The sequence below is a fragment of the Bombyx mori genome, chromosome 9 (genome assembly GCF_030269925.1).
Source record: "Bombyx mori chromosome 9, ASM3026992v2".
Lineage (NCBI taxonomy): Eukaryota > Metazoa > Arthropoda > Insecta > Lepidoptera > Bombycidae > Bombyx > Bombyx mori.
Window position 1 is genome coordinate 15,769,386 of NC_085115.1, and position 25,418 is coordinate 15,794,803.

General features: G+C 36.0%; 3 protein-coding genes across 4 annotated transcripts; 2 read left to right on the top strand and 1 right to left on the bottom strand.

Moving 5' to 3' along the window:
• Positions 1 to 1,572: 1,572 nt before the first annotated feature.
• On the top strand, positions 1,573 to 7,843 carry Or-19 (olfactory receptor 19). Its single transcript, NM_001098315.1, is given in 7 exon segments — positions 1,573 to 2,087; positions 2,192 to 2,492; positions 3,735 to 3,831; positions 4,740 to 4,847; positions 5,018 to 5,125; positions 6,561 to 6,620; positions 7,709 to 7,843. Coding segments are annotated over 7 exon segments (1,206 nt in total). The 5' UTR covers positions 1,573 to 1,597; the 3' UTR covers positions 7,751 to 7,843.
• A 1,119-nt stretch (positions 7,844 to 8,962) lies between these two features.
• Positions 8,963 to 15,491, top strand: Or-20 (olfactory receptor 20). The gene is made up of 7 exons (NM_001173134.1): positions 8,963 to 9,452; positions 10,158 to 10,455; positions 11,120 to 11,216; positions 12,663 to 12,770; positions 13,857 to 13,964; positions 14,818 to 14,877; positions 15,450 to 15,491. Exons 1-7 carry the CDS (start codon positions 8,963 to 8,965, stop codon positions 15,489 to 15,491), a joined length of 1,203 nt encoding a protein of 400 aa, NP_001166605.1.
• A 3,588-nt stretch (positions 15,492 to 19,079) lies between these two features.
• On the bottom strand, positions 19,080 to 24,625 carry LOC101741452 (3-hydroxyisobutyryl-CoA hydrolase, mitochondrial). 2 transcript variants are annotated; one of them, XM_012694768.4, is made up of 6 exons: positions 24,517 to 24,625; positions 24,350 to 24,395; positions 23,591 to 24,128; positions 22,466 to 22,740; positions 21,912 to 22,053; positions 19,080 to 21,671 (listed from the first exon to the last, which is right to left on the bottom strand). In XM_012694768.4, exons 3-6 carry the CDS (start codon positions 24,126 to 24,128, stop codon positions 21,526 to 21,528), a joined length of 1,101 nt encoding a protein of 366 aa, XP_012550222.1. In that variant the 5' UTR covers positions 24,350 to 24,395; positions 24,517 to 24,625; the 3' UTR covers positions 19,080 to 21,525. The 2 variants fall into 2 exon arrangements, with proteins under 2 accessions (XP_012550222.1, XP_037868832.1); XM_038012904.2 differs by having other exon boundaries at positions 24,513 to 24,605.
• Between the last annotated feature and the right edge of the window lie 793 nt (positions 24,626 to 25,418).

The window sequence follows — 25,418 nt, forward strand, 5'->3', positions numbered from 1 at the left end:
TCCTGGCTGAGCCTTTGCTTGCCCACATGTCCTGGAAACTAGAAAGGCCTCCGGGTCACAAGTAATACGTTGGATTTTCTATAAAAGCGTATTTTGTAAGTTTTTTTAAACTATTATATATTTTTCATTATTTTGTTGAATTTCAATTTTTTCATTATTTTTTTAAATTTTTTTAATATTGAATTGTCATCGGTTCCTTAATAAGTATACCAAATTTCGAGTTAATCCGACGTTTTGAAGGGGGTCAAAATCATGTTCAAAGATTCCGTTACATACTAACATACATACGTCTTCTGAAGCTAATAAAAGCGTATTAAAAAGGCTGTTAATAATCGGTTCTACTCGAAGCGAAACAGCGAACGGATCACCTGAAGCGAAGCGGGTGAAATTCATTGCGAATGGTGAAGTGTGTCTTAAGTGCTCTAACTGTTAAATAGAGTTTTAATTTGTACTTCGATGTAAGTTTTATATATCCGAGCCCCAGCGCGCAACAACAACAATAATAAATTTCCTCATGTGTTATTCTCGCTATATAAATATGGAAAAAAAAATTCAAAACCGAATCAAAGCGGGCCATTTTCCACACAATCTTGTCTTTCCTGCCACTAGCTTGTGTATAAAAAACTGGAGGCGGGGGGTAAGGCAGCTCTCGCCCGTTTGAACGAAGCGCGGTAACCGTGCGAGCATGATCGTGCTTCCCATCTAATCATCACTGGAGAAGGCCGCCTCCACCTTCAAAAAATCTCTAAACTAAAACTTATAAGAGCACAAGCCGTACTCGCCCGCTTTGCTGGGCCTTTAAAATGAACATTATTATTTATTGTCATTATTATTAGGGAGTCCAACACTCATATAAATATTAGCCTATCCATTAAGTACATGTATTATCTACATGGATACCAAGTTTCAAGTCAATCTGATGCATGGTTCAGTAGTTATAACGGAACATCCGTAAAAACCACTGTAGATTTATATATTAGTATACTTAGAACTACTAGAACTCAGATTAGTCTTACATACTTTGGGAGGTTAACGACAAAGGGAAGATTTTCCACCGAGCGGGTGACATTGCTCAATAGACCGACGGTCCAAATGTTATTGTTCGGAACATTTATACCGATCTATATGTGAGCTTAACTTGAAAATTTCGTTTGATTTAGGCATCTATGAATTACTGTCTACTATGATGACTACCGCTACAATACATTAATTATTCTATCTTCTAGGCTTTTTGGCGGGAACCCAAATAAAGTTTTACTAATTGTTTTACATATTTTGTTAATTTTAGGTTTCTTCAGTTTTGAATCGATTATTTCAAGTACCAAGTAAATATTAAACTAGTGAATTATTTATTGATTTCTGTAGTATTAAAAATGTAATAAGCAGTTAGCAATACAATAATTGCATGAAATTGAAAAATCAACTTACAATTTACAGACTATTGACAACAACACTGTAATAAAACGAATTGTAAGCAACTGGACATTATTAATTATTTAAACCAAAACTACTGTTTTCATCAACAGTATCAACAAAGCAGCATATAAAATAAAACATTACTTTAGCATATTTGTCAGTCAATTTATAATACGAAACAATGCATGAGTTTGTAATCAATGTACAAAATGAAACTACGAAGCTATATGATCAACTCAACATAATTTTATACATTTTAGGCTTGCAAGGCATATGGGTTGACGAGATTAAATTATCGCGAAGATTTCATGTTTTTTTTAAGGTTGTTACTTTTATTTTACACATTATGTGTGGAATGTTCGCTGGCCTTCAGTTTTTCGCTATTTTCACGCAAAATAGCTTGAACAGCCAACAAAAATCAGACGTCATTGTAATCGGTATATCGAATCCGATGGCTTATATCTTTTGCATCAATTTCATACGCAATAGAAACGAGATTAAAGACTTATTTTATCATTTGGCGGTTGTTCTCAAAATATATTACAATGATGTAGAAATTGAAAAAAGTATGGTTAACAAGATAAAGTCCTACTTAAGCACTTATGTGTTTGCGTCTATTACAATTCTAGTCAGTAATGGTATTATTGCATTTTTTCAAACAATTAACTCAGGTAAGCAGCTTACAATGCTTTCACTTTGGTTAAGCAAATTTGTGTTTCGATTATTTTTCGTTCTGTTTTCGTTTTTACAATCTGTACAAATTTAAAATCCACAGACGAACCATTCTTAGGAATAATAACAGCATGGCCAGATAAAACTGATACCTCAAAAACTGCTAGTTACGCAAGGATCGGTTTTTACTTATTCTGGTGCATTCACTTCTTTAGAATCTCAACAGTATTTGCTGTCATAGTATGTATCTTGATAAGTATCAAGTATCAGTATAAATTTTTATGCAGCTACTTTGAAAGTCTGAACAAAATCTTTGATGACGAAACTTCAAGCCATGAAGTTAAAGAGGCTGAATTTGAAAATGCTTTCTGTAATGGAATAAAAATACATACGCAAATAATTTGGTAAGCTTTAAAAAAATACTAATCAAGGTTTTTAGTTAATTAGAACTTTTTTACGCTAATCACCTTTTTGTAATGTTAATAATATGTTTAAATTAACCTAATAAGTACAACTTGTACAGAGATGTGTTTACTATTTTGTGTTGATGTCTATGTTCTCATGGTGCACTAATCGGCTCGAAGGACCATATGTTGCGTTGTGGTGAATGAGTGGACTGTATTTATTGGTGATATCTTTAATATTAGTCCATAGGTGACAAATTAAAGATATATGAATATATGAAATATGAAATCGATGTGTCGCCCTTGGCGGCTGGAATTGAAAAGGGTAAAGCGTCATAGCGGACGTCGCTCGTTGACACTTTTGACGTTCCGAATTAAAACACAAAGCTAAGAAAATTTAACGGTCTCTTCAAATTTTGTGTTCTAGCAATGTCAGCTTCAATAGTGCGCATGTAATAATTTCTCAACCTTCCATCATTTACTACCCGAAATCTAATTTGAGATTAAGCGTTAGATCAGACTATTGGTTTATTTTGTATTATTTAATTAATAATTCACGATAGGCAACGGCGTGCCTCTGTCTCTAGCATTGCTGATGTCCATGGGTGACGGTAATCACTCACTCTCAAGTGAGCCGTGTACTCGTCGAATAAAAAAGACCCCCAGAGGCAGCGATACCTATAGCTCTTATACACTTTCTGGTAAGCAAAGCTGATAACGCTCTCGCAAGTATTGGGAAATATTCTGAGATTGCTTCTTTTCTAGTTTGAACATAGTATTTGGGAACATTTATTATATCTATATCTATACTAATGTATATACATATATCTACAGTGGTTTTTACGGATGTTTCAAGATGGGTGGCGCATTTACGTTGTAGATGTCCATGGGCTCCAGTAACCACTTAACACCAGGTGGGCTGTGAGCTCGTCCACCCACCTGAGTAATAAAAAAAAAATAAAAAAATAAAAAAAAAACTGAACCATGCATCCGATTGACTTGAAAACTTGGTATACATGTAGAAAATACATGTACTTAATGGACAGGCTAATATTTATATGAGTGTTGGACTCCCTACACCAGTTGCGGGGGCGTTAATGATGAGAATCTTTGTGAGGGTGAGAAATAATAATGTTAACTTTAAATGTCCAGCGAAGCGGACGGGTACAGCTAGTTTGATAATAAATATGTATACTATGTATGAAATATATTTCAGTTACGATAGTAAATTGTTGTTCGCAGGTGTGTCAGAAGATGTCAAATTATGTGTCGGACCGTGTTCAGTGCTAATATTATGCTGGACACCTTTGTTCTCGTCATCTTGATGTTGGCGATGGTGGTGTGTTACATAGCTATTTGCCATAATATATTATTGGCAATTTTTTGCCATTACTAGTTATTTAGATTAGTAGTATACAATATCCCATTGCCTACAGGCAATCTCAAACGAAAAACCCGAAATAATATGGACGCACGGACCTTGTTTTTTTAAACTAGCTTTGTCACTAATCCTCTTTAAACTTGGACGTAATTTTATTTATGAATTAAACACTTCAGTAATTTACAAATGGTAGACGTTAAAAAATATTTCAAATTATTTTAAATTCTGGTTAAGAAATAGTAACAGATTAGACAGGTATTTAAGTTATAGTGTATACATATGTTGTTTAGTTAGATGAATCATAGACCATGAAAAATTCTCGTTAAAAAGGTGTGACAATAGACGAACAATATTAAACTCCACAGGGACACACGTCTGGTGCATTCGCGTTGAGCGCGATGCACCGGTGTTCGAATCTCAGGCGGGTACCAATTTTTCTAATGAAATACGTACTTAACAAATGTTCACGATTGACTTCCATTGTGAAGGAATAACATCGTGTAATAAAAATCAAACCCGCAAAATTTAATTTGCGTAATTACTGGTGGTAGGACCTCTTGTGAGTCCGCGCGGGTAGGTAGGTTTTTATTGCTTAGATGCGTGGACGAGCTCACAGCCCACCTGGTGCTAAGTGGTTACTGGAGCCCATAGACACCTACAACGTAAATGCGCCACCCACCTTGAGATATAAGGTCTAAGGTCTCAGTATAGTTACATCGGCTACCCCACCCTTCAAACCGAAACGCATTACTGCTTCACGGCAGAAATAGGCGGGGTGGTGGTACCTACCCGTGCGGACTCCGAAAAGATCCTAACACCAGTAAACATCAAGCATCTAACGGCAAATTGCTTTTTTTTTTTCATAGAATTCAGAAAATGACTTCTACGGCTTGTGCTCACAAATGTCATCGGTACTGGTAACCGTTGTCCTGATGGCGTTCTTTATGTGGACAGCCGGAGATATTAACGTGCAGGTAATATTACTTAGTACTTACTACCCTTCATTACCTAAAACTGTAAATAATTAAAAACTAAAAAGCTAACGCTCGGAGAAGCATGTGTTCGAGTTAACGTTAACATAACGTTCTGCGTCAATAAGGTTTAATTTTTTTTTCATATTATGTTTTTTTTTTTTTAATCTAAGGCATCACAACTACCCGACGCCATCTACGGTTCGGGCTGGTACAACTGTCGTGGAAAGTCCTCAGCTCGTATTAGAAGCTTGGTCACTATCTCCATGAACAAAGCACAGGTGATTTTGACTCGTATGTATGGTAGTAACAAACAGTCTAACTACAATATGTTTAGCGGCGTATTCAGGGTGCAAATGGAAACTTGAGCTTCAGAGCCTGTGTGACAGTATCAATACAATATCAGTATATTAGCAGAACCAATCTAGGCAAGCACTCACCTGCTCCTCGTCTAACTAACCTTTATAATAATCTAGTCAGAAAAGCTGAAAACCTTGACATATTTGGCGATTCCCTTCCAATATTCAGGAACAAAATTATAAAAAGTTGTTGTTGAACCTCAACCTCAGCCATGGTCTGAGTACTCGGGTATTACTGTCCTTGTTATCTTTCTTTTGTTTTTAATTTTTTATTATTATTATTAGTATTGTTAAATCTCTGTTGATATATTAATGTAATGCATGCTGTGATTGCCTCTAATTAGAGTTGCAGTTATCAATTGCTCTATACATGTCAATATTATTTTATGTCTTACTGTAAGCCCTGTTGGTAATCCTTAAATAAATAAATAAATACTCAGGTCAGTGTGCTTAGTGTGAGTTTCTTAACGTTCTTGAAAGCGTAAAAGTTAACCCGATTTTGTATGCAGTTGGAACAGCGCCCCTAGCGGCAAACGTACGCAAACGATCCCATTCCATACAAATATGAGCTAACTTTTACGCTATCGAGAACGTTAAAAAATTCGCACTAAGCACACACAGATCAGATACTGGTTGTCTCTTTGTTTGTCGAAATTTCGATGGACCAATGCTTCCCTCTCCTTGGTATGTTTTTAATTAGTTTAGCAGTGAACTTTTTACTGGGCACGTTTTGCGTGACCGAACTGAAACTAGGCAGATGTTTACAGTCACAATATACCGTCACAGTGAGGAAATAGATATAGTATAGTACAACTTTGTATATATAGTACAACTTTGTACTCAAATGGTTGAAAATGTTGACAGGTAAAATGCATTAGGTGGGTCATATAGGTATCGTTTTAATTACATATTATTATGCCCATATATCTTCTCAATCGTGTCACCCTAGACGAAGTGGTTGTGATTGTCATGAGGGGCAGACTTGACGCGTCTCATGATATCCCGACATCTCTCCCTGTTCGAAGCCCTCATTTAGAGGACCTCCCACTCTATCGTTAATGTCGACCACATTCATATATCGTACTTATATCTATTTTCATTATATACGTTACTAGCGACCCGCCCTCGCTTCGCTTCGGAAACTGTTTGTATTATTGATTTCTCCACTATTTAATGGATGTTATTATACATATAAACCTTCCTCTTCAATCACTCTATCTATTAAAAAAAACCGCATCAAAATCCGTTGCGTAGTTTTAACGATTTAAGCATACATAGGGACAGACAGATATATGGACAGAGAAAGCGACTTTCTTTTATACTATGTAGTGATTTTTGATATATTTTAATTTTTCAGCAACCAATACTGATGTGGGCACTAGGATTTGTCGAACTTTCACACAAGAATTTTGTAGCGGTAAATAATATTTACGTATTTACAATCGTATAAGTGAAATTGATACCTACATAATATATAGAATAAGGTTTTATTTTATAAGCTCCTACATTTTTCAATCCCCACGTAAAGAAATGCGCTTGGGCATACCTACTTGATGACAAGTGACTGGACAGCACTCAGAAGGTTCTTCAGGTTTTGATTGAAGAAGGACATGTTAAAACCTCTTAGGAAATATGAGATATACAATACTATTGCTTTGTTAAGCAAGCATGTCTTCGAAAAGAGCATTATTTATGAACACGGTAAATCTCTGTAAGCCCAAAGATTCTAAGCCATCCGTAAAACCATGATTAACGATTTTTTTATTGCTTTTATGGATGGACGAGCTCACAGCCCACCTGGTGTTAAGTGGTTACTGAAGCCCATAGACATCTACAACGTAAATGCGCCACCCACCTTGAGATATAAGTTCTAAGGTCTCAGTGTAGTTACAACGGCTGCCCCACCCTTCAAACCGAAACGCATTACTGCTTCACGGCAGAAATAGGCAGGGTGGTGGTACCCACCCGCGCGGACACACAAGGGGTCCTAAAACCAGTATTCTAAAGAATCTAAATATATATAATTCTAATTAATTAATTTTAATTCTTAATAAATAAATAAAAAAAAATATATATAATTAATATTCTAAAGAACCGACTTTCGTGAGGAATCAAATCGAAACGGCTGGTTCTGGAAGCTGGGGGCCCTGCTCCAGGCATAAGAGCAGTGCTCCTCGCTGTTCTGTTAAACAGATCATGTAGACTTTGGCCAAAACGTGAATTGAATTAAACTAATATCAATGCGTTTCGGTTTGAAGGGTGGGGCACCCGTTGTAACTATACTTGAGACCTTAGAACTTATATCTCAAGGTGGGTGGCGCATTTACGTCGTAGATGTCTATGGGCTCCAGTAACCACTTAATACCAGGTGGGCTGTGAGCTCGTCCAATTATCTAAGCAATAAAAAAAGCCGGAATGGGAAACCCACCCCAAATGATTCTCCACATAAATTTAGTCATTCCGGATTCAGAACTAATACAAAAGTAAAGTTTTGTTTCTTTTCAGATCATCAAGAGCGCCTACTCTGTTTTTTCAGTATTTTACTAGACAAACGTACATCAAATTTAATTATTTTACCTAAGTCTTGATGAAGAATAAAATTATCTATGAAGCGTAAAAGGTATACACTATAGGTGCACGTAAAATCTCACATCCGACCACGGAAGTCACAGCAAACTTTATATTTCAAATAATTGTCAAATGAAAGAACACTGATAACTTTAATAAATATACTTTCAAACAAATTGTAATGCGTTCATTTCTTTGTTTTACTCGAAACATCATGCTAATGAGTGCCTTTCCTTCGAATAATGGCAGGTTGAGGCGTCGCTTCGTGATGCAAGCGTAACCTGTGTGCTTAGTGCTAGATTTTTAACGATCTCGATAGCGTAAAAGTTGAGTCAAATTGGTATGAAGGTGGAGCAGCGTCCCTAGCGGCAAACGTAGGTAAACGTTCCAACTTTATACAATTTTGAGTTAACTTTTACGCTATCGAGAACGTTAAAAAGCTTGCACTAAGCACACAGGGATGGTCAGTGTGCTGCAGAAATTAGATAGTGTACCCTACTTCGTATGCGATAGTGTGGTCAGCTCTGACTTAGCTGTACATGGCCAAATGAGCTCACAGGCTAGTGGATTGGTTACCGGTTGCTGGAGTCAATAAAAATCACAAGGTTAAAGCCACCATCCATCTCAATCTATTTGTAATGGAGGGATTGATGGTGGCTCGAAGGTATTTCCGATTAAGCCTTCGCTATTATGTAACATGGAGGATGTTAACGAGTGCTCACGATTGGCAATTCCTTTGTATGTGATTACAATGATGTGGGAAACGAGTGAACTTAAACCGCTAGTCTAGTGTAGGTATGAAATGAGAAATGATTTGAGTTTCATTAGTCGCAAAATAAGTACATATATGTTCTAACAAAGCTTTATTTCACTCCTGGTAGCGGCTGAACTGATAAGTTGAAATCTACTGCCTATTAATTAACAGTTTCCAAATTAATTTAATCAGTTAGCCATTTGTAATTCACAATCAAGGTTTGACATGAAATTATTAGCAATCTCTTCATTCCAATTACTTTTAATAACATTTATTTGCACTTGAATACTGGTTGTTAGTTACGAAATTGGTTATGTAATTAAAACTCTCGACAATTTTGGTTATTAAATCCTACCTATTAATTCCAAAGACTGGCCTTACAATAACATTACACGAATCAGTTATATTAGAGTATATTTGTAGGGATAACGTGCATCATGATCCAAGCCAGTAAATATCCAAACAGCAAGACTAAAGAATTATTCAGAAAAATCGCTCACATCGCTTATATTTGTGGCCTACCAAATTTTTGGATCGAAGAACTGAACCTACCGAAGAGTTTCATTCGAGTTTACGATAAAATAGTGCGCATTTTCAATGTGGCAACATACTTTTTTCTTGGTATAGAAATTGCCGCGCACTTTACCCAGCACCATTTGACGAATAAGCAAAAATTTGATTTGCTTCTGTACAGTATATCCCACCCGATCCTCAACGGCTATGGCGTAATTGTTTCCAGACAAGTTGGGAACGTAAAAAAGGTTTTGTTGGACTTAATCGTGAATTTGAAGGTAAAATACAATGACCCTGTCATTGAGGAGGCGATGATAAAGATTTCAATGACGTATTCCGTGTCTTTTATTACAAATTGCGTTCTGTCGATGCTCACGTATACTTTTGACGCTTTGCTGATGGTTTACAAAAAAGGTAAGCGCGATTTCTATTGAATATAGGAATTGATGTAAATGAATCGCAATTGACAATTTTGTTTGTTAGTGCTGCAAAGTAATCATGCATGTAGGGCGGTCGTTATCCAATGCCATTGAGTTTTATACCACAGTTATGATACTATGACTATCTAGAGCAGCCTTTCCCAAAATGGGATACAACCCCCCCTTGTGGGCGCTGCAGGCCTAAATGGGGGCAGTAAGAGACCCAGAAAAAATATGGGGGCGTTGTGTAGAGATTTGGGAGGCGATTTGTAATTTCATCTAGGAGGACTCTTAAACACCGACTGAGCTCTCGCTATAGTGGTTATTAAGTAGGTGAAAAATTGTGGGCCCCAAAAAATAATTTATTTTCAAAGTGGGCACTATACAAAATAGGTTTGCGAACCGTTCATCTAGAGCATTAAAAAATAAACTTCTATTTTTCTTTTTTAAAAGAAAAAAAAATATACATCGAAAAAGCATTCACATTACGATACGGCAGTCCCCGTAGTTAGTATGACTGGCAATTTGATACAGTCAACATTTTAAACTTACCTCTCAGGGTGTGTGATGTCGTTCACTTGATGATGAGCTCCGGTATCACATAGTTTCATATTACTCGTAAATCTATTGCCCATTAAAATATAGAAAAGCAATGAAATGAATAAAGCCGCCGTAGCCTTAAATAAGAACTCATTTCTAGGTGTAACATTCAACGTTATAATAACAGCGTGGCCAGATGTGGAAGACACTACAACTGAAGCTAGCATCGGCAGAATAGGTTTCCACATTTTCTGGTGGTTATTTGTGACACGGCCGTTCGCAGTTTATGTATTGGTGATTAACTTGACAACTTGCTTGAGTCACCAGTACATGAACTTACAAAGCTATTTTTTTCATCTCGAGGATATTTTTAAAGAAAATCTCAGTCAGAACGAAAAGGAAGCGAAATACGAAGCGGAGTACAAAATAGGGGTTATGCTTCATGCAAATACGTTGAGGTAAGATTTATTTAACTTAAGTGGGTATCATACATTTATCGTGGATATTTTTAACTCCGCACGAAAACAAACAGAAACCCAAAGGCCGGCCGCGTCGGCAGCCGCGCCTGACCGCATGCCGCGACCAGTCAGAGGCTACCATTTCTTCGCTCACTCCCCTGTTACACATATCGTCTTTCACGCAATCCATCAATTTTTTTAGGTCTACTTCTGAACTTTGACATGATGAACATAAACTTTTCATTTGGTCTTCTCTTAGATTAGAATTAGAATTTTTGTTTACTTTCAATTCCTTGTTGACCTTCCGTTTCTATATCTTTCTCCTTTAGACACAGCCCACAGAGCTGTAAGCAAAATCCACCCCTCGCCGCTGAGTCTTTGCTTGCCCACCTGCCCTGGTAAAACTGGAAAGGGCCACCAGTAACTTCTCAAACATAAAAAAACCACTGAGTTTCTAGCCGGATCTTCTCAGTGAGTCGCGATTCTGAGCCGGTGGTAATTCAATGAAGAAATGCTCTTGCAAGGGCTAGTGTTAGCACATTCTCTCAGGTTGAGCACCATGAACCCACTAGCCATAGGGTACCACTTGAGCTACCAACGAATAAGTAGAAAAATCTTTCTTCTGACAAGTTTCTTTGAATGATTCTTATGGCATTGCTTTTAGATGTACAAGGAGATGTCATATGGTATGGAACGGCGTTATGAGTGGTCAAATTATATTTAACATCAGTCTAATTGTCATAATTATGGCTCAGATGATGGTTGGTATTTTCTATATTCTTGTTTGATTGCACATTTACACGCAGAGGAAGGAAGTTAAAGAGAAATGTCATGTCTTAGAGCATGGCATGTATGTATTTCGTCAAATATATGTAATCCCATCAGTTACAACACTAACTTAGTTGATTGGTATGGTAAGTTAGTTGATTTATGAAATGACAGGCTCAGATAAAGTAGCTAAATGTCAATTTGTGTGTAAAGACATATTTTCGATCAGTAAGAAAGTGTAGTGATACAAACATGTTTGTTTTACCATAGTGGGCTTACAATATTTCGTTTGCCGGGTGATACGTTGTTATCATGGCCTATAGAGTTTTAACGCTATTATTCACTATAACGCGCCCTTTGTTCCAAAATTATTTAAATTTACTTACCTATTTCTGAAGAATTTTTAATATATTTTTCATTAATTTTTAATAAATATTGTAGCGCTACAATAATAAATAATAATAATAATAATAATAATAAATAATAATAAATATTTACTAACAATCACGCCACGTTAACCGGCCCCGTGATAAGTTCGTAAAGAACTTGTGTTACAGGTACCAGATAACGGATATAAATGTAAGATTTTTATTATACACATACATATATTTAATATACATCCATAACCCTGGAAAATACATTTATATTTATCATACAAATATCTTCCCTTGGCGGGATTCGAACCCGCGACCCCCTTGTGTAGTGACCATGTCACTTACCACTACACCAGACGGCCGTTAAAATATTTTAGCGGTAGCAATTATAGAACACAAGATATTAGGAAGACGTCTGAATCTCGTTAACGACCTTTCAAGATAAGCTTACATTACTTTATAGATCTATGGATTACATAAGATGCAATAAAATTAATTTTAAATAAAATAAAATTAATTTTTAATAAAATAAAATAAAATTAATTTTAAATAAAATAAAATAAAATTAATTTTAAATAAAATAAAATTAATTTTATTGCATCTTATGTAATCCATAGATCCACGATTATAATGACAGCCTTAAGGCTTATCGTTGCCGCCGCTGACTACTCCCTAAATCCTGATCATGGAGGAACCAGTCACCGGGGACGCCCTAGACACTTCCTAACGGATCCATCAGATTCATTAATTTTAGACGCCTCCAATCTATCGAGTGATTTTCGGGAAGATATTCCCTTTGTCGTTGCGTTATATGTATTTTTTCAATTTTATGAGTAAAATGAAAACCGGTCAACGCATCTGTTCCAATCTATGAGAAAGCAGAAGATAAGCAAAATGGAATAATGTAGTTTTGATACACACACGCGAATCAGCCAGAATGTTTTGTAATTATAAATAACTTAATTAATTTTAAGTTTTATTTAGGCAATAAATTGACAATGGCATTCGATTTACTCATAATACTTCCTTTCCACGGTTTTAACGATTCTTATAAATTTTGAACAGAATTCAGACCGGACGCTCGTAAACACTTTTGGTACTGTACTAACCGCATCAGCCATTCTTATCAGCACCGGTTTCTTCATGTGGAATGCTGGTGACGTCACAGTTCAGGTCGGTACACAGATTTTACGTGCGGTACTTATTCTTGAAATATAAAATAATGTGATTTATCAGCTGGAAACGATATTCATTTCCTGACTTAAGCATGAAATGATAGGCAGCGGCTTGGCTCTGCCCCTGGCATTACCGAAGTCCATGAGCGACGGTAGCCACTCACCAACAGGTGGGCCGTATGTATGCTCGTCTGCCTACACGGGAAATAAAAATAATTATAATTAAACCTTGTGCCTTTAGTGAGTTTGTATTTCGTCAAGCAGCAATGAATGTAGTTGGAAAACGCTATAGCATGGCGTTTCCCAACCTGAGGCCCACGCCCCACAAGGGGGTAATTTGATTGTTAAGAGGGGCAATCGGACTAAATTAAAATTTATTTTCCATTTATTTTTAATTTTGAAATATTACTTACTGTGTTCTGATAATAATTTTATAGTGATTTCTTCGTAGAACCTATCACTTATGTTTCTTAAGTGAACAAATATTTTTTTAATGGTAAAAATTATGTATGGGTGGCTAAAAAAATTTAGAAATGTTACAGTGGGGCATGGCACAAAAAAGGTTGGGAAACACTGCTATAGCGCGTATCGCGGGGTGATAACACCGCGCATCAGCAGACTTAAATTGCTTTACATTGCGTATAGTGCAAAAAACAATTGTATACAATGTTTCAACGTTTGATAACATTTTTAGTTCGAAAATCAACCACGCTAAGTACTGTCTTCGTTTTGGATTATAGTTTCCTTACACTCGGTGTGCTTTTGGTGAACACTTATTTCAACAGATTTTAATAGTACTGTTGGATTTATGCCGTGCTTAAAGCATTACAGCTCCCTTTTGAGAAGTGATTTTATGTCATTTTTCTCCATCCATTCTCGTTTTATTATACTAAGAGAGCAGTGATTCAATTATAATTGAGATTTTGACCTCTTGTTCCAAGGGGTTCCTTTAACGCTAAATAGCAGTGCGCTAATTACTACTTTTTTAAGTCACTAAAAGACGTAAAAATAGTTATTTCTACATTTGATCTTTTATATTTTCAAATGGTTTCTATTGGTGTACTTTTTTTACGTACATTTTTAGGCATCTCGTCTAGCGACAGCAATGTACTGCTCCGGGTGGCAGAACTGTCGCGGGAAATCATCAGTCAGCATAAGGAATATGGTGATGAACACGATAGCCGTCGCTCAGGTGGGGTACCTACAGGAAGAGATAATCGATTAACGGGTGACGTTACACACAAAAATGAAAGAATCATTTAATGCTGAAGTTTCCAGCTCACGGGACGTCATTTTATGACCATTCCTTTGCGGTTGAAGCAGTCCGTTTATGGAATGCGCTACCCTTAAGCGTCAAACAATCGTCTTCGCCGGAAATTTTCAAGTTCAGATTAAAATCGCACTACCTTGCACAATAATATGGCTCCTACGATATAGCTGTACAAGTTGCTACTTATTTTGTATTTACTTGCATATTTTTAGTATTTATTTGTATTTAATCGTATGTAAGTCTATCTTATATTGTATTTATTTTTCACATGTGTAGGTATATAAGTATATATTTTATGTAAGTTTATTAAGATATAGCACCGTCCAGTTTGCTTATTCCTCTCCCTGCAAGGTTGCCTGGAAGAGATCGCTTTTAGCGATAAGTCCGCCAATTTATGTCACCGTCTATGATTTGTTTTATATGCTTACTCTGTACATGTAGTGTTAAATAAAGAGTTATATTATTATTATCACCGGAGTGGCTCGACGTATATTACCTAACAGAACCACTTCCGATAATCACGGATTTATTTAAAGATTACATTACCTACACAATACTTTGATCACTATGAAGGCCTGTAATTAATTTTTCAACACTCTTTCGAGAAAACAGATATACTTTAAAAAATACGTTTAAAAACCAAAGTAAAATTAACCTTGTGTATACTATGTTGAATGTGTTAAATCTATAGTGTGTATTTAAAAATAATCATAACCACTTTTTATTTTTATTGTATGTATTTCTGTTTTAAATTAATTTAGTTTTTCTTTTTTAGCGGCCGCTTGTATTAAGAGGACTCGGAGTAATAGATTTATCATATCAATCGTATTTATCGGTGAGGTTTTATCTTTAATAATTACCTACCCTTGGAACGATCATGTTTTTTAAATGACGTGTAACATTTAATTTTATACTCGTAAATGCTAACTCTAAACTTTATTTTACAAAAACTTGGAAATATCACTTATATACTAAGAACTTGTGTGAGTTTTTTTTTTATTATTGCTTAAGACAGATTTTTTTTGTTTAATCCCTATGCGGTGGAACCTCGTAGGAGGTTCAGTCACCGGTCCACACAAAACAGTTTTTAATAAGCTATAAGAGCAGCCAGTTTGATTAACGGCCGTCTGGTGTAGTGGTAAGTGACATGGTCACTACACAAGGTGGTCGCGGGTTCGAATCCCGCCAAGGGAAGATATTTGTATGATAAATATAAATGTCTTTTCCAGGGTTATGGATTTATATTAAATATATGTACGTGTATAATAAAAATCTTACATTTATTCCCGTTATCTGGTACCTGTAACACAAGTTCTTTACGAACTTAGCACGGGACCAGTTAAGGTGGCGTGATTGTTATTAAATATTTATTTATTATATTATTATTATATATTTGATTATTTTCAGATTGTAAAAGCGTCGTACACTGTATTTTCTGTGATCTATTAAACAACAAAACAAGTTGATCAACTGCAGAAGAAGAAAGAAAAGCTGCAGACATTAAAATGACATATTGTTTATAGATATATTGTGAAAATGTTAAAAATAATAAATAATGGAAAATTGTAAACTTATCAAGACGACAAATACTTTATTACCTATAGCCTACCTATTTTTATGTACAAACGAAATAGAAAAAACAGGATCCTACGGGATTATAGGATTCTGTTTAGATTAATGATAATATCGATTTCCATCATGCGTCTGTTTTATACAGAGTTGTAACATCCAAAATTTATCTGACGTGCTCCGTGGGCGAAATAGGCTGTGGTTTCTATTGCTGCGGCCTTCAAATATGCCCTGGCATCAGTAAGGAAGGGGAAATCAGAAGAATATGCAAATAAGATTATAATCGAGAGTAATCCTATAGATCAGATGAGAAAATTTAGAATCAGCAGCTAGAGGGAATTAGGGTCGTTTACCTAGGCGGCACTGAAAATTTCGGGAATTACTTAACGAAGTGACACAACATTACTATTTAAAAATGTATTTATTGCTTTTCGAAGTATTCTCCGCGAAATTTGACACATTTTTCCATACGATGGAACCAATCATTGAAGCAACCATTCCATTCGGAAGTTGGGGTCTCCAAAATGGCCGTTTTGTAGGCGTCCACAGCTTCTTCAGGTGATGAAAATCTCTGTCCACGCAATTTATTCTTTATTTTAGGGAAAGTATAGAAATCATTAGGGCTTAGGTCGGGGCTGTACGGCGGATGGTTTAATAATTCTATGTTTTCTTGCTCTAAAAACTCTTTTGTACTGTGCGCGGTGTGAGAACTCGCATTGTCGTGATGGAGGATGATGCGGCGGTTGCAGTTCTCTTTACGGAGTTCAGAAACGACCTGTGGCAAACAAATGCTAGCATACCATTCTGCATTAACCGTTCTTTGTCCCTCAAGAGGAATAGTCGTAACATGGCCGGTTTTGGAGACAAACGTGGTCACCATTTTTTTTGCAACACTCCGTGAACGAACAATTTTTGTTTGCTTTAACTCATTTTCGAACACCCAAACTCGTGACTGGTTTTTTGTTTCGGGTTCGTACGCGTATATCCAGGATTCGTCACCTGATACAATGTTGTATACAGCATTTGAGGATCCTGGGTGGAATATTTCGAGAGTTCTGACGCACCAAGTAACACGAGCCGCTTTTTGCTCTTCACAGAGCGAATGCGGTATCCATCGGGAAAACAACTTTTTTACACCTAATTGTTCATGCAAGATTATTTGTATTTGACTCATGCCAATGTCTAAAGTTGCCTGAATTTCGCGGTATGTCACATGTCGATCTTCTTCAATCAGCTTACACACAGCATCAACGTTTTCTTGGGTGACTGCAGTTTTTGGACGACCTTGACGGGGATCATCACTGAGCTTGACACGTCCACGTTGAAACTCAGCAAACCAGCGATAAATTGTGGTTTTGGATGGGGCTTCATCACCAAATGCAGAAATCATCCGGTCAACACACTGTTTTTGTGATAAACCACTTCGAAAGTCATAATAAATAATCGCTCTTGAATTTTCTCGAGTCAATTCCATTTTCTCAACGACTAAACAAGTTTGACAAAACCTCGTGACAAGACCGATAATCTTTTTTAAAATAAATAAATGATATTCGATTTTTAAAACCAAGGAGTTTTCAATTAAAAAGATTTTAATATGACAGGAACAGTGGAAATATTCCATTCCCGATACTTTTAGTGCAGCCCTCGTATACGTAGCCCCTGATATATAGCTGAACTAACTGTCGTCATCTTGCTTGTGTTTGTACCTACCTAGCAATAAATTTGGTAAACTTTAATTAATTTCAAAACTCAATAAATAACTTTCAATATATAGCCCTCAAAATTATTTAGAAATACTATTATTACATGTAAGTAGAGCAATTTGAACACAACAGCTAAACGTAAAGTAATTTGTAGCCATTTATGTCGGTCAGTGGCACAGTGAAGTGCGTGGTTCAGTCTCATGTCCAGATACTCGGACACTTGGTCACTCCATCTTTTTTGGCAAAGTATGTATTGATTTTTTTTTATGATCGAAGGATTACTGGTGGCCTGGAGGCCATTCCAGTTTCACCAGGACAGGTGGGCGAGCAAAGGCCCAGTCAGGAGGGGAGTATGGATTTGTCGATGTTTCATTTTTTTGACAATTTATTTGTGCGAGCACAGAGCGAGGGTACAGTTGAGGTTTATTGATAATAAGTCAGAGTTCTATTACCTGACTATAATGACTATATTTCTGCCGTGAAGCAGTAATGTGTTTCGGCTTGAAGGGTGGGGCAGCCGTTGTAACTATACTTGAGACCTTAGAACTTATATCTCAAGGTGGGTGGCGCATTTGCGTTGTAGATGTCTATGGGCTCCAGTAACCACTTAACACCAGGTGGGCTGTGAGCTCGTCCACCCATCTAAGTAATAAATAAAAAAATGCCACAATCCGTACAAAAGTCCAATGTTATAAATATTAAATGTTAATGTTAAATGTTACGATCGCGAGGACTGCACCCCACTGACCACGGACACAGGTTGATGAACGACTGTTATTCCCGTTCAAGTGCAGTTTTAAATAAACGCGCTGTTCGCGTTGTTGTTTGCTAAGATATTAGGGTCGTATTACACCGAACGTTATTATTTTCTTACCTTGAATTACGTATTAATTCAAATGGAATGCATGTTACGATGAATAGATCCCAAAAAAGCAATTGGATTATTAGAAAGAAGCAAAAGATAGTCGTCAACCCTTGAACGACACGTGCTGAGTATTCCATGAACCGCTCGCGGATATAATTCTTCAGTATTCGGTGAACTTTAAATCATCCTGGTTTTCAATAAGACACCCGTTTTATCCGTGTACAGTGATGTGACTATGGCGGGGTTCGAGTCCCGCATACTGATGGCAATTTTTCTACAGAAATAATACGTTTTACGAGCGACTCGTGCACGAAGGATTGTTTTTGGTTTGACAGTGAAATAGGTAAATAATTGCCAGTCGTTGATTTGGACAACGAATATGTTGAATAGCAAAAATACTTACTGCAAATTATAAGTTTCGCTTAACCCGAGACGAGGGTTGATCAGTCCAACATAAAAGGGCGCGAGAAGGAAGGGAAGGGATCACAAACATTTTTGAAAAGTTTCAGTAGGGCATGTGGCACAAAAAAACCCACTCCCCGTGTCATGTCAAACCTCATATATCATAAACCCGTGGTAACTTTTTATAGAGCATTACATAAGGGATACCATATACCATCAAATAGGTCGTGTAATAAAAATTAAGTTACAAAAAATTCGAAATTCACTAAGGTAGCCATTTCAATCACGTAACATTTAAGCGGGATTAAAGGGTTGCACTACCCTTATTATACAATTGAGACTTAGAACTAAAGTTTAAAGGCAAGTCGTGATATTCAAGATGGTTTCTGAGTGCTGTAAACACTTATCAACAGTTGGTCCGGAACCCCTTCTCACTATCCTTAGCTACAAAACTAACAGTCATAACCTTGTTATTTATGACTGCACAAAAAAAAGACATTAATTCGTACATTTATTTCATAAACTTGTCTTCATCAATAAACAAAAATACACCAGTACACATTATTTAATATTATGAAAAACATTATAAAAATACAAAACACATTTACTTATTTTTATAAAGTTTTAATATTACAAAGCAACGTAATTACATAATTCATAACAAAATTTCAATTCACATAGTTTGTTCTTCAGTTATTTCATTGAAACTAATAACGCCTATATAAATTTTAGTCGGATGTGACAAATTATCCTCAATTAACAACAAAATTTCATAAAATTGAATGTTACGTCACTTTGTAATAATTAATTACTACAATTCAAATGTTTAAAAATAGTTTTCTCAATTCGTGGCACCAATTTATAAGCTACAACTAGATTAAAGCCTAAATAAATTGAAAGGCACATGAAATGGTAAATAGCTATAATATGTTTCTTGTATAAATTGCACTAATGGTCTATGACCATAATTAAATGCGAATAAGTCTTTTTTTTTTCAAACAAATTCTTTTTTTTTTTATAACTAGAATTACACCGGGCCAGAGCCCATAGATTTTAAATTCAGAACGTGTTTACCTGACCGAAACGCACAAGATATTGGTATACCAAGATGAGTCCACAGATCAACAGACAAACGAAATTTATAAATTGACGTATAATTTAAAACACCGCTTTTTATAGGAATATGTTTGTGAGGACAATATGATTGTAAATGAGGAACATCGCTGAAGCCAGCTGGAAACGCTGTTTCGCCTGGACAATGAATCGGAGGTTAGAAACTACTCCAGTGTGCTTAGTGCGAGTTTTTTAACGTTCTCGATAGCGTAAAAGTTAACTCAAATTTGTATGCAGTTGGAACAGCGCCCCTAGCGGCAAACTTAGGCAAACGATCCCATTCCATACAAATATGAGTTAACTTTTACGCTATCGAGAACGTTAAAAAACTCGCACTAAGCACACAGGGCTAACAAGGTTTTCACTGGTGGTAGTGGGGGTAGATTCTGCAGGGGCAAGTGTCGCTGTCTTCCCTAACCACGGACGGATTACACTAGAATAATAGTCTTGTGCGTCAGCTGAAAAAAAATTGTTTACACTACATTACGCGCTGTGTCAAAAACCAGAATCACGTATACTTTCTCGTGGAATGATGTACGCTCAGTATAATATTTTGCGTCCCAAAGTTTGGCAATATAATATTAATATTGAAATCAAGATAACTTTTTTTGATTCTTAGATTAACGTTGCCGGAGCCCGTGGACATCTACAAGGTAAATGCCGCAATCCACCTTAAGATATGAGTTGTAATGTTTTAGTTTTTAAAGTACAACGGCTACCCCACCCTTTGAACCAAAACGCATTACTAGTTCACTGCTGAAATAGGCAGGGTGGTAGTACCTACCCGTGCGGTCACACAAGAGGTCCTAGCACGAGTACTCTTTAATAGACGTTATCTATTAATAGTCAATTTGAGACTTGTTTTTGCATTGACCAAAGCATTTCTTTATCAGTGTGCGTTTTGAAACCAAGCATGTACCTATTTAATTGTGTTAAAGTTACATTTTTAACGTTATCGATACATCGATATTATTTTTGCGTTCCTCAATAAAATGTAGCTACCAAATAAATAAAGTATTAAAACAATAATAACTGGAGTACCGCGAAATTTTAGTTAACTTTTACGTTATCGAGTACGTTAAAAAACTCACACTACGAATACATATAGGTATGAGTTAACTTTTACGGCATCGAGAACGTTAAAAAACTCGCACTGAGCACACCGGAGTCATAGTTGCGAGTGAGCGAGGGAGATGGCGAGATGTTCCCAGAGCACGACCCAGGTTGCGTCGCACGACAAGAACAGTTCAACAACCCTAACCTTCTAACGCTACAGAAGTTTTAAGTACCTCAATATGCATTTGTAAATGAAGACATGAGCGGATGAAGGGGTTAAGTACCATTTTTAAGATTTTTGATTTTTTACATTGAATGAAGTTATTATGTGGCTATTAGACCTTAGAACTCCAGGTTTAAAGGCTATTTTTAGAAATTGCAGGTTATGAAGAAGTCATGCGTGAAGAAAAAATACAAGTAACAAAAGTTTGTTGCCCGTTTTCTCCAAATTAACATATTGTATCATATCTCCTTCGTCCACTCATGTCTTCAAATATTCATATTCATATATTTCAAATATTAATATTCATATACATTCAACGATTGAAATTCAATTCACAAAAAACGATGAAAAATCTTCAAAAATAACTTGTACAGCTTACCATTTTAATATCTATTCTTACCAGACTATTAGTAGACCCGATGTAACTATGCTAGGTTACACTGTGTTTTGTCTCTTTCTATGTATGAAACAAAATGACTTGAGATGCGAACGAAAGAGACGAAACACTGTGTGAACTAGGATTGGCTGCACCGCGTACATAAATGGAAAGGATTAGAGTTTGGAGTCGAAGAATTTGAGTTCTTTGTCTTCGGGCAGCCTCTTGAAATAACTCTCGACATATTCATCATCAGCTTCGGCCAGAGACTTGGGGTTCCACTGGGGCTTGTTGTCCTTGTCGATGAGCAGAGCTCTCACACCTGTTGGAGTAAAGCAGGTTCCTTGAGACACACTGTGACGTGGGTACGGTGAACTCCTGTCCGATATCATGCAGATACAATAACGCTCAGGTCATCTTGAAGTGAGCATTTCGTGGTTCATAAATTTAATTAATCACGATTAAAAACATTTTCACAGTTTCATTTTGAATTTGTTTTATTAATTTTACAGACTTATTCTGGGGTCATGAGCTGTAAAATATATATAATTAATATTGTTACCTTCAGGGAAATCATGGTTCTCAGTGGCTCGGCAGGCCAGTCTGTACTCCATCTGTAGACACTGGCCCAGGTCCAGCTGAGCGCCTCGTTGGAGGGCTCGCAGTGTAATCTTGAGAGAGCCAGGACACATTTGATGAAGAGTCTGAAATTTGGATAAATCAATAATAATGGGGTATTCATATTTTTTACGATAATCCACAATATAAAGTATATTAGCTGTACCCGTCTGCTTCGCTGGGAATTTCAAATTACCATTATTATTTCTCACCCCCACAAAGATTCTCATTATTAACGCCACCGCAACTGGTGTAGGGAGTTCAACACTCATATAAATCCTTAGCCTTTCCATTAAGTACATGTATTTTCTACATGGATACCAAGTTTCAAGTCAATCGGATGCACGGTTCAGTAGTTATAACGGAACATCCGTAAAAACCACTGTAGATTTATATATTAGTATAGATTATTGGTATAGGGTATATCCTTGACAATTTGACTCTTTTCATTAATTACTTGCTGTTCTAAATATATATAAATTTATGTTGTGAACATACCTCTAAAGTCTTAACGGACCATTCATTTTGAACTTTCTCCAGTCGCTCAATGATCTCTTCAACAGTCGAAGCCGCAAAACAGTAGTTTATATGCTTGATATTTGATGCAAGTGAGAAGTCCTCCGAGGGTTCGTGGAATTTATTGAGTAGTGAATTAACTTCTATATCATTAGCGCACCGAGAAAGGAGCATTTCGAGTTCATACAGACGTTTGCTTGGTACAAAGTGTGTAGCTATTCCAGCTTTCACAACGTCTTTACCTTTCAATCTGTCACCTGCAGTAAATAGTAGTTCTATTAGTGATGATTGTGGTTTTTTTTACCTACCTACTGAGAGGCTATACCAGCATAATCGAGCGAGTAGATTAGCTCATGGGGCTCTAACCAAAGCAACATTCTTGTAATAACAATACAACACTACGATGTGTCTTACAGGCAGTGATATACTAAGTCTAGGCTAATCCCTGCACCTAACCTCTTTCAGTTTGCAAAGTCTAGAACAAAATTGAAGTACTGTAGTATATGGATTCTTAATAGACTTATTAATGTACATTTTTGACATTTTTTACCAATGGTAGAGTTGATCTTTATTAATAGACATTGACATGGCAATGTAAAGGTTAACATTCAACAACAGGTCAGGATTGTGCGGTTGACATGTCGGTGTGTATAAGAATAAGGACAAAAACATGCACTACAACTAGCTATTAGTGTGCATATTTTCAATGTCATTGTTCACTTTTTTATTTTATCACTATGTACACATTTATGATGTTATCTGAGATGGTAATGTGACGAAGGCTGTGATAAGATTAACATCAAAGAATTTTTTATTTCAAAGTATTTATTTGATCAAATAATTAGGTATAATGTTAAACAGATACTATTTGGTATAAATTCTATTGGGAACCTTCATTAACGCAACTTTATGCAACATATAACACGTGAATAAAGAGCTTTTACTGTTTAGTTACCTTCAAAGTAACATTGCATACATAATATAAATTACTTTTACAGGTTCTGGATGTTCAGAAAAATCTTTTAATATTAGTAACAATAGCAATTAATAATATAATAATATTCAAGACTTTGCTATGATTAGTCAATGAAAAATATTTTTACTCACCGGTCAACCCTAAGTACAATCCCAAATTAACTTGTAAACGAGGTAAAAAGAATGATCCACCAACATCTGGGAATAGTCCTATCTTAGTCTCTGGCATGGCTATTAATGTCTTCTCTGTTGCTACTCTGTATCTGCCATGGACTGAGAGTCCAAGACCTCCTCCCATTGTGATTCCATTTATAAATGCAATATATGGGATTTTATAGTTTCCAATCAAGTAATTAACATTGTATTCCGTATGGAAGAACCTAGGCCCTTCCATTTTGTCTATGGCAGCTTTCACATCACCACCAGCACAGAAAGCTTTCTCTCCAGCACCCTTAATTATAACCAGAGACTTTGATTTCTCCCATTCTTGAAGTTGTGGTAATAATTTTGACACCATAGATGTGTTGAGGGAATTTAATGCTTTGGGTCGATTGAGGGTTACTATGCCAGCATTGTTTAATGCTTCAAATAAAACATCAGGTTCTTGGGAAGACATTGTCCTTCTTAACAAAGGCAATGTTGCTTGTTTAAGTTTTATTAAACTATACATCTGTAATGAATAGGCTTTTAAAATTTCTTCACAGCACGTTGTATTAAATGTAAATGGAATAGTGTTGTTAAATTTTAAATATTCGATACGAAGAAGTTCAGGTCTAATTTGAACTTATTTAATTTAGAAATTAACGTTTATTCATAGATTACGCCAAAAAGTAAATAAGAATCAACTTCAGTATGCAAGCAACAGATAACAATAATTGCATAATTACTTACTCTTTTGACCTTTACAAATGCCGCTTTAGCTAGGTTGCCGGATTTGCTGAAATAGCAGTTCGTTCAATAAAACACGAACCTTAATTCAATAAAAACAAATAAAAAAGTGGTATACAGTTAAAACTAATCTAATAATGCTAACAGCATGATAATTGTTACCGACATACACAAAACAAAACAGTATTAAAAATGAAATCTTCAAAATATAATTGCTCGTTTCTACATAGAGCAGCTGTTTGTTTATTTTCCCGTTGTGACATAGAATGCTATTGACATATTGAGTTTTTTTATGACTTGAGCAAGGCTACCTGATTAGTTTGTTTTTGAGACTAGTAATTAAGGAAAGAGAATGGAATAGGGACTAGTCGCTAAAATTTTTTTAAGAAATCAACTACATAATACTGATGGTATTTTTAATGAAAACGTGTGACATTGACGGGGCCTATTAAAGATAAAGGCACTATTCTTCTCAACAGTATGAGAGTATTCGTAACTATACTTGAGACCTTAGAACTTGTATCTCAAGGTGGGTGGCGCATTTACATTGTGGATGTCTATGGGCTCCGGTAACCGCTTAACACCAGGTGGACTGTGAGCTCGTCCAACCATCTAAGCAATAAAAAAAAATAGATAATGGTGGATCTCAGTATTCAACTCAGTGTATTATTTATGTCTATTGCCCAGTCAAGATCTTGGACGAGGACTTTCTCGCGGGATCGTGAAGAGTGAAGTTGTGTGATTTGTTCTTGTTAATTTGGTTTCTTCAGGTTTAAATGTTTAATAACGGTAGTTTATTAACTGTTTAGTATCTGTGAAAATGCACAAATGGGAAAATGAAACAAAGCCGCTGAACGTAACTTCACGGGATCCTCCAAAAAGACCACTGAAAAAGTCTCAGTAAAGGACCACCATTTTATTGAGTAATATTTCTATAATATTATTATAAATAATATTAATAAGTATATTTCATCTACTATATAGGTCTATGATTTCATCCCATATCATCTCATCTCATTTACATCAAATTTACAATTATAAGTTCATTTCATGTCATTTTTCATAAAAGTTT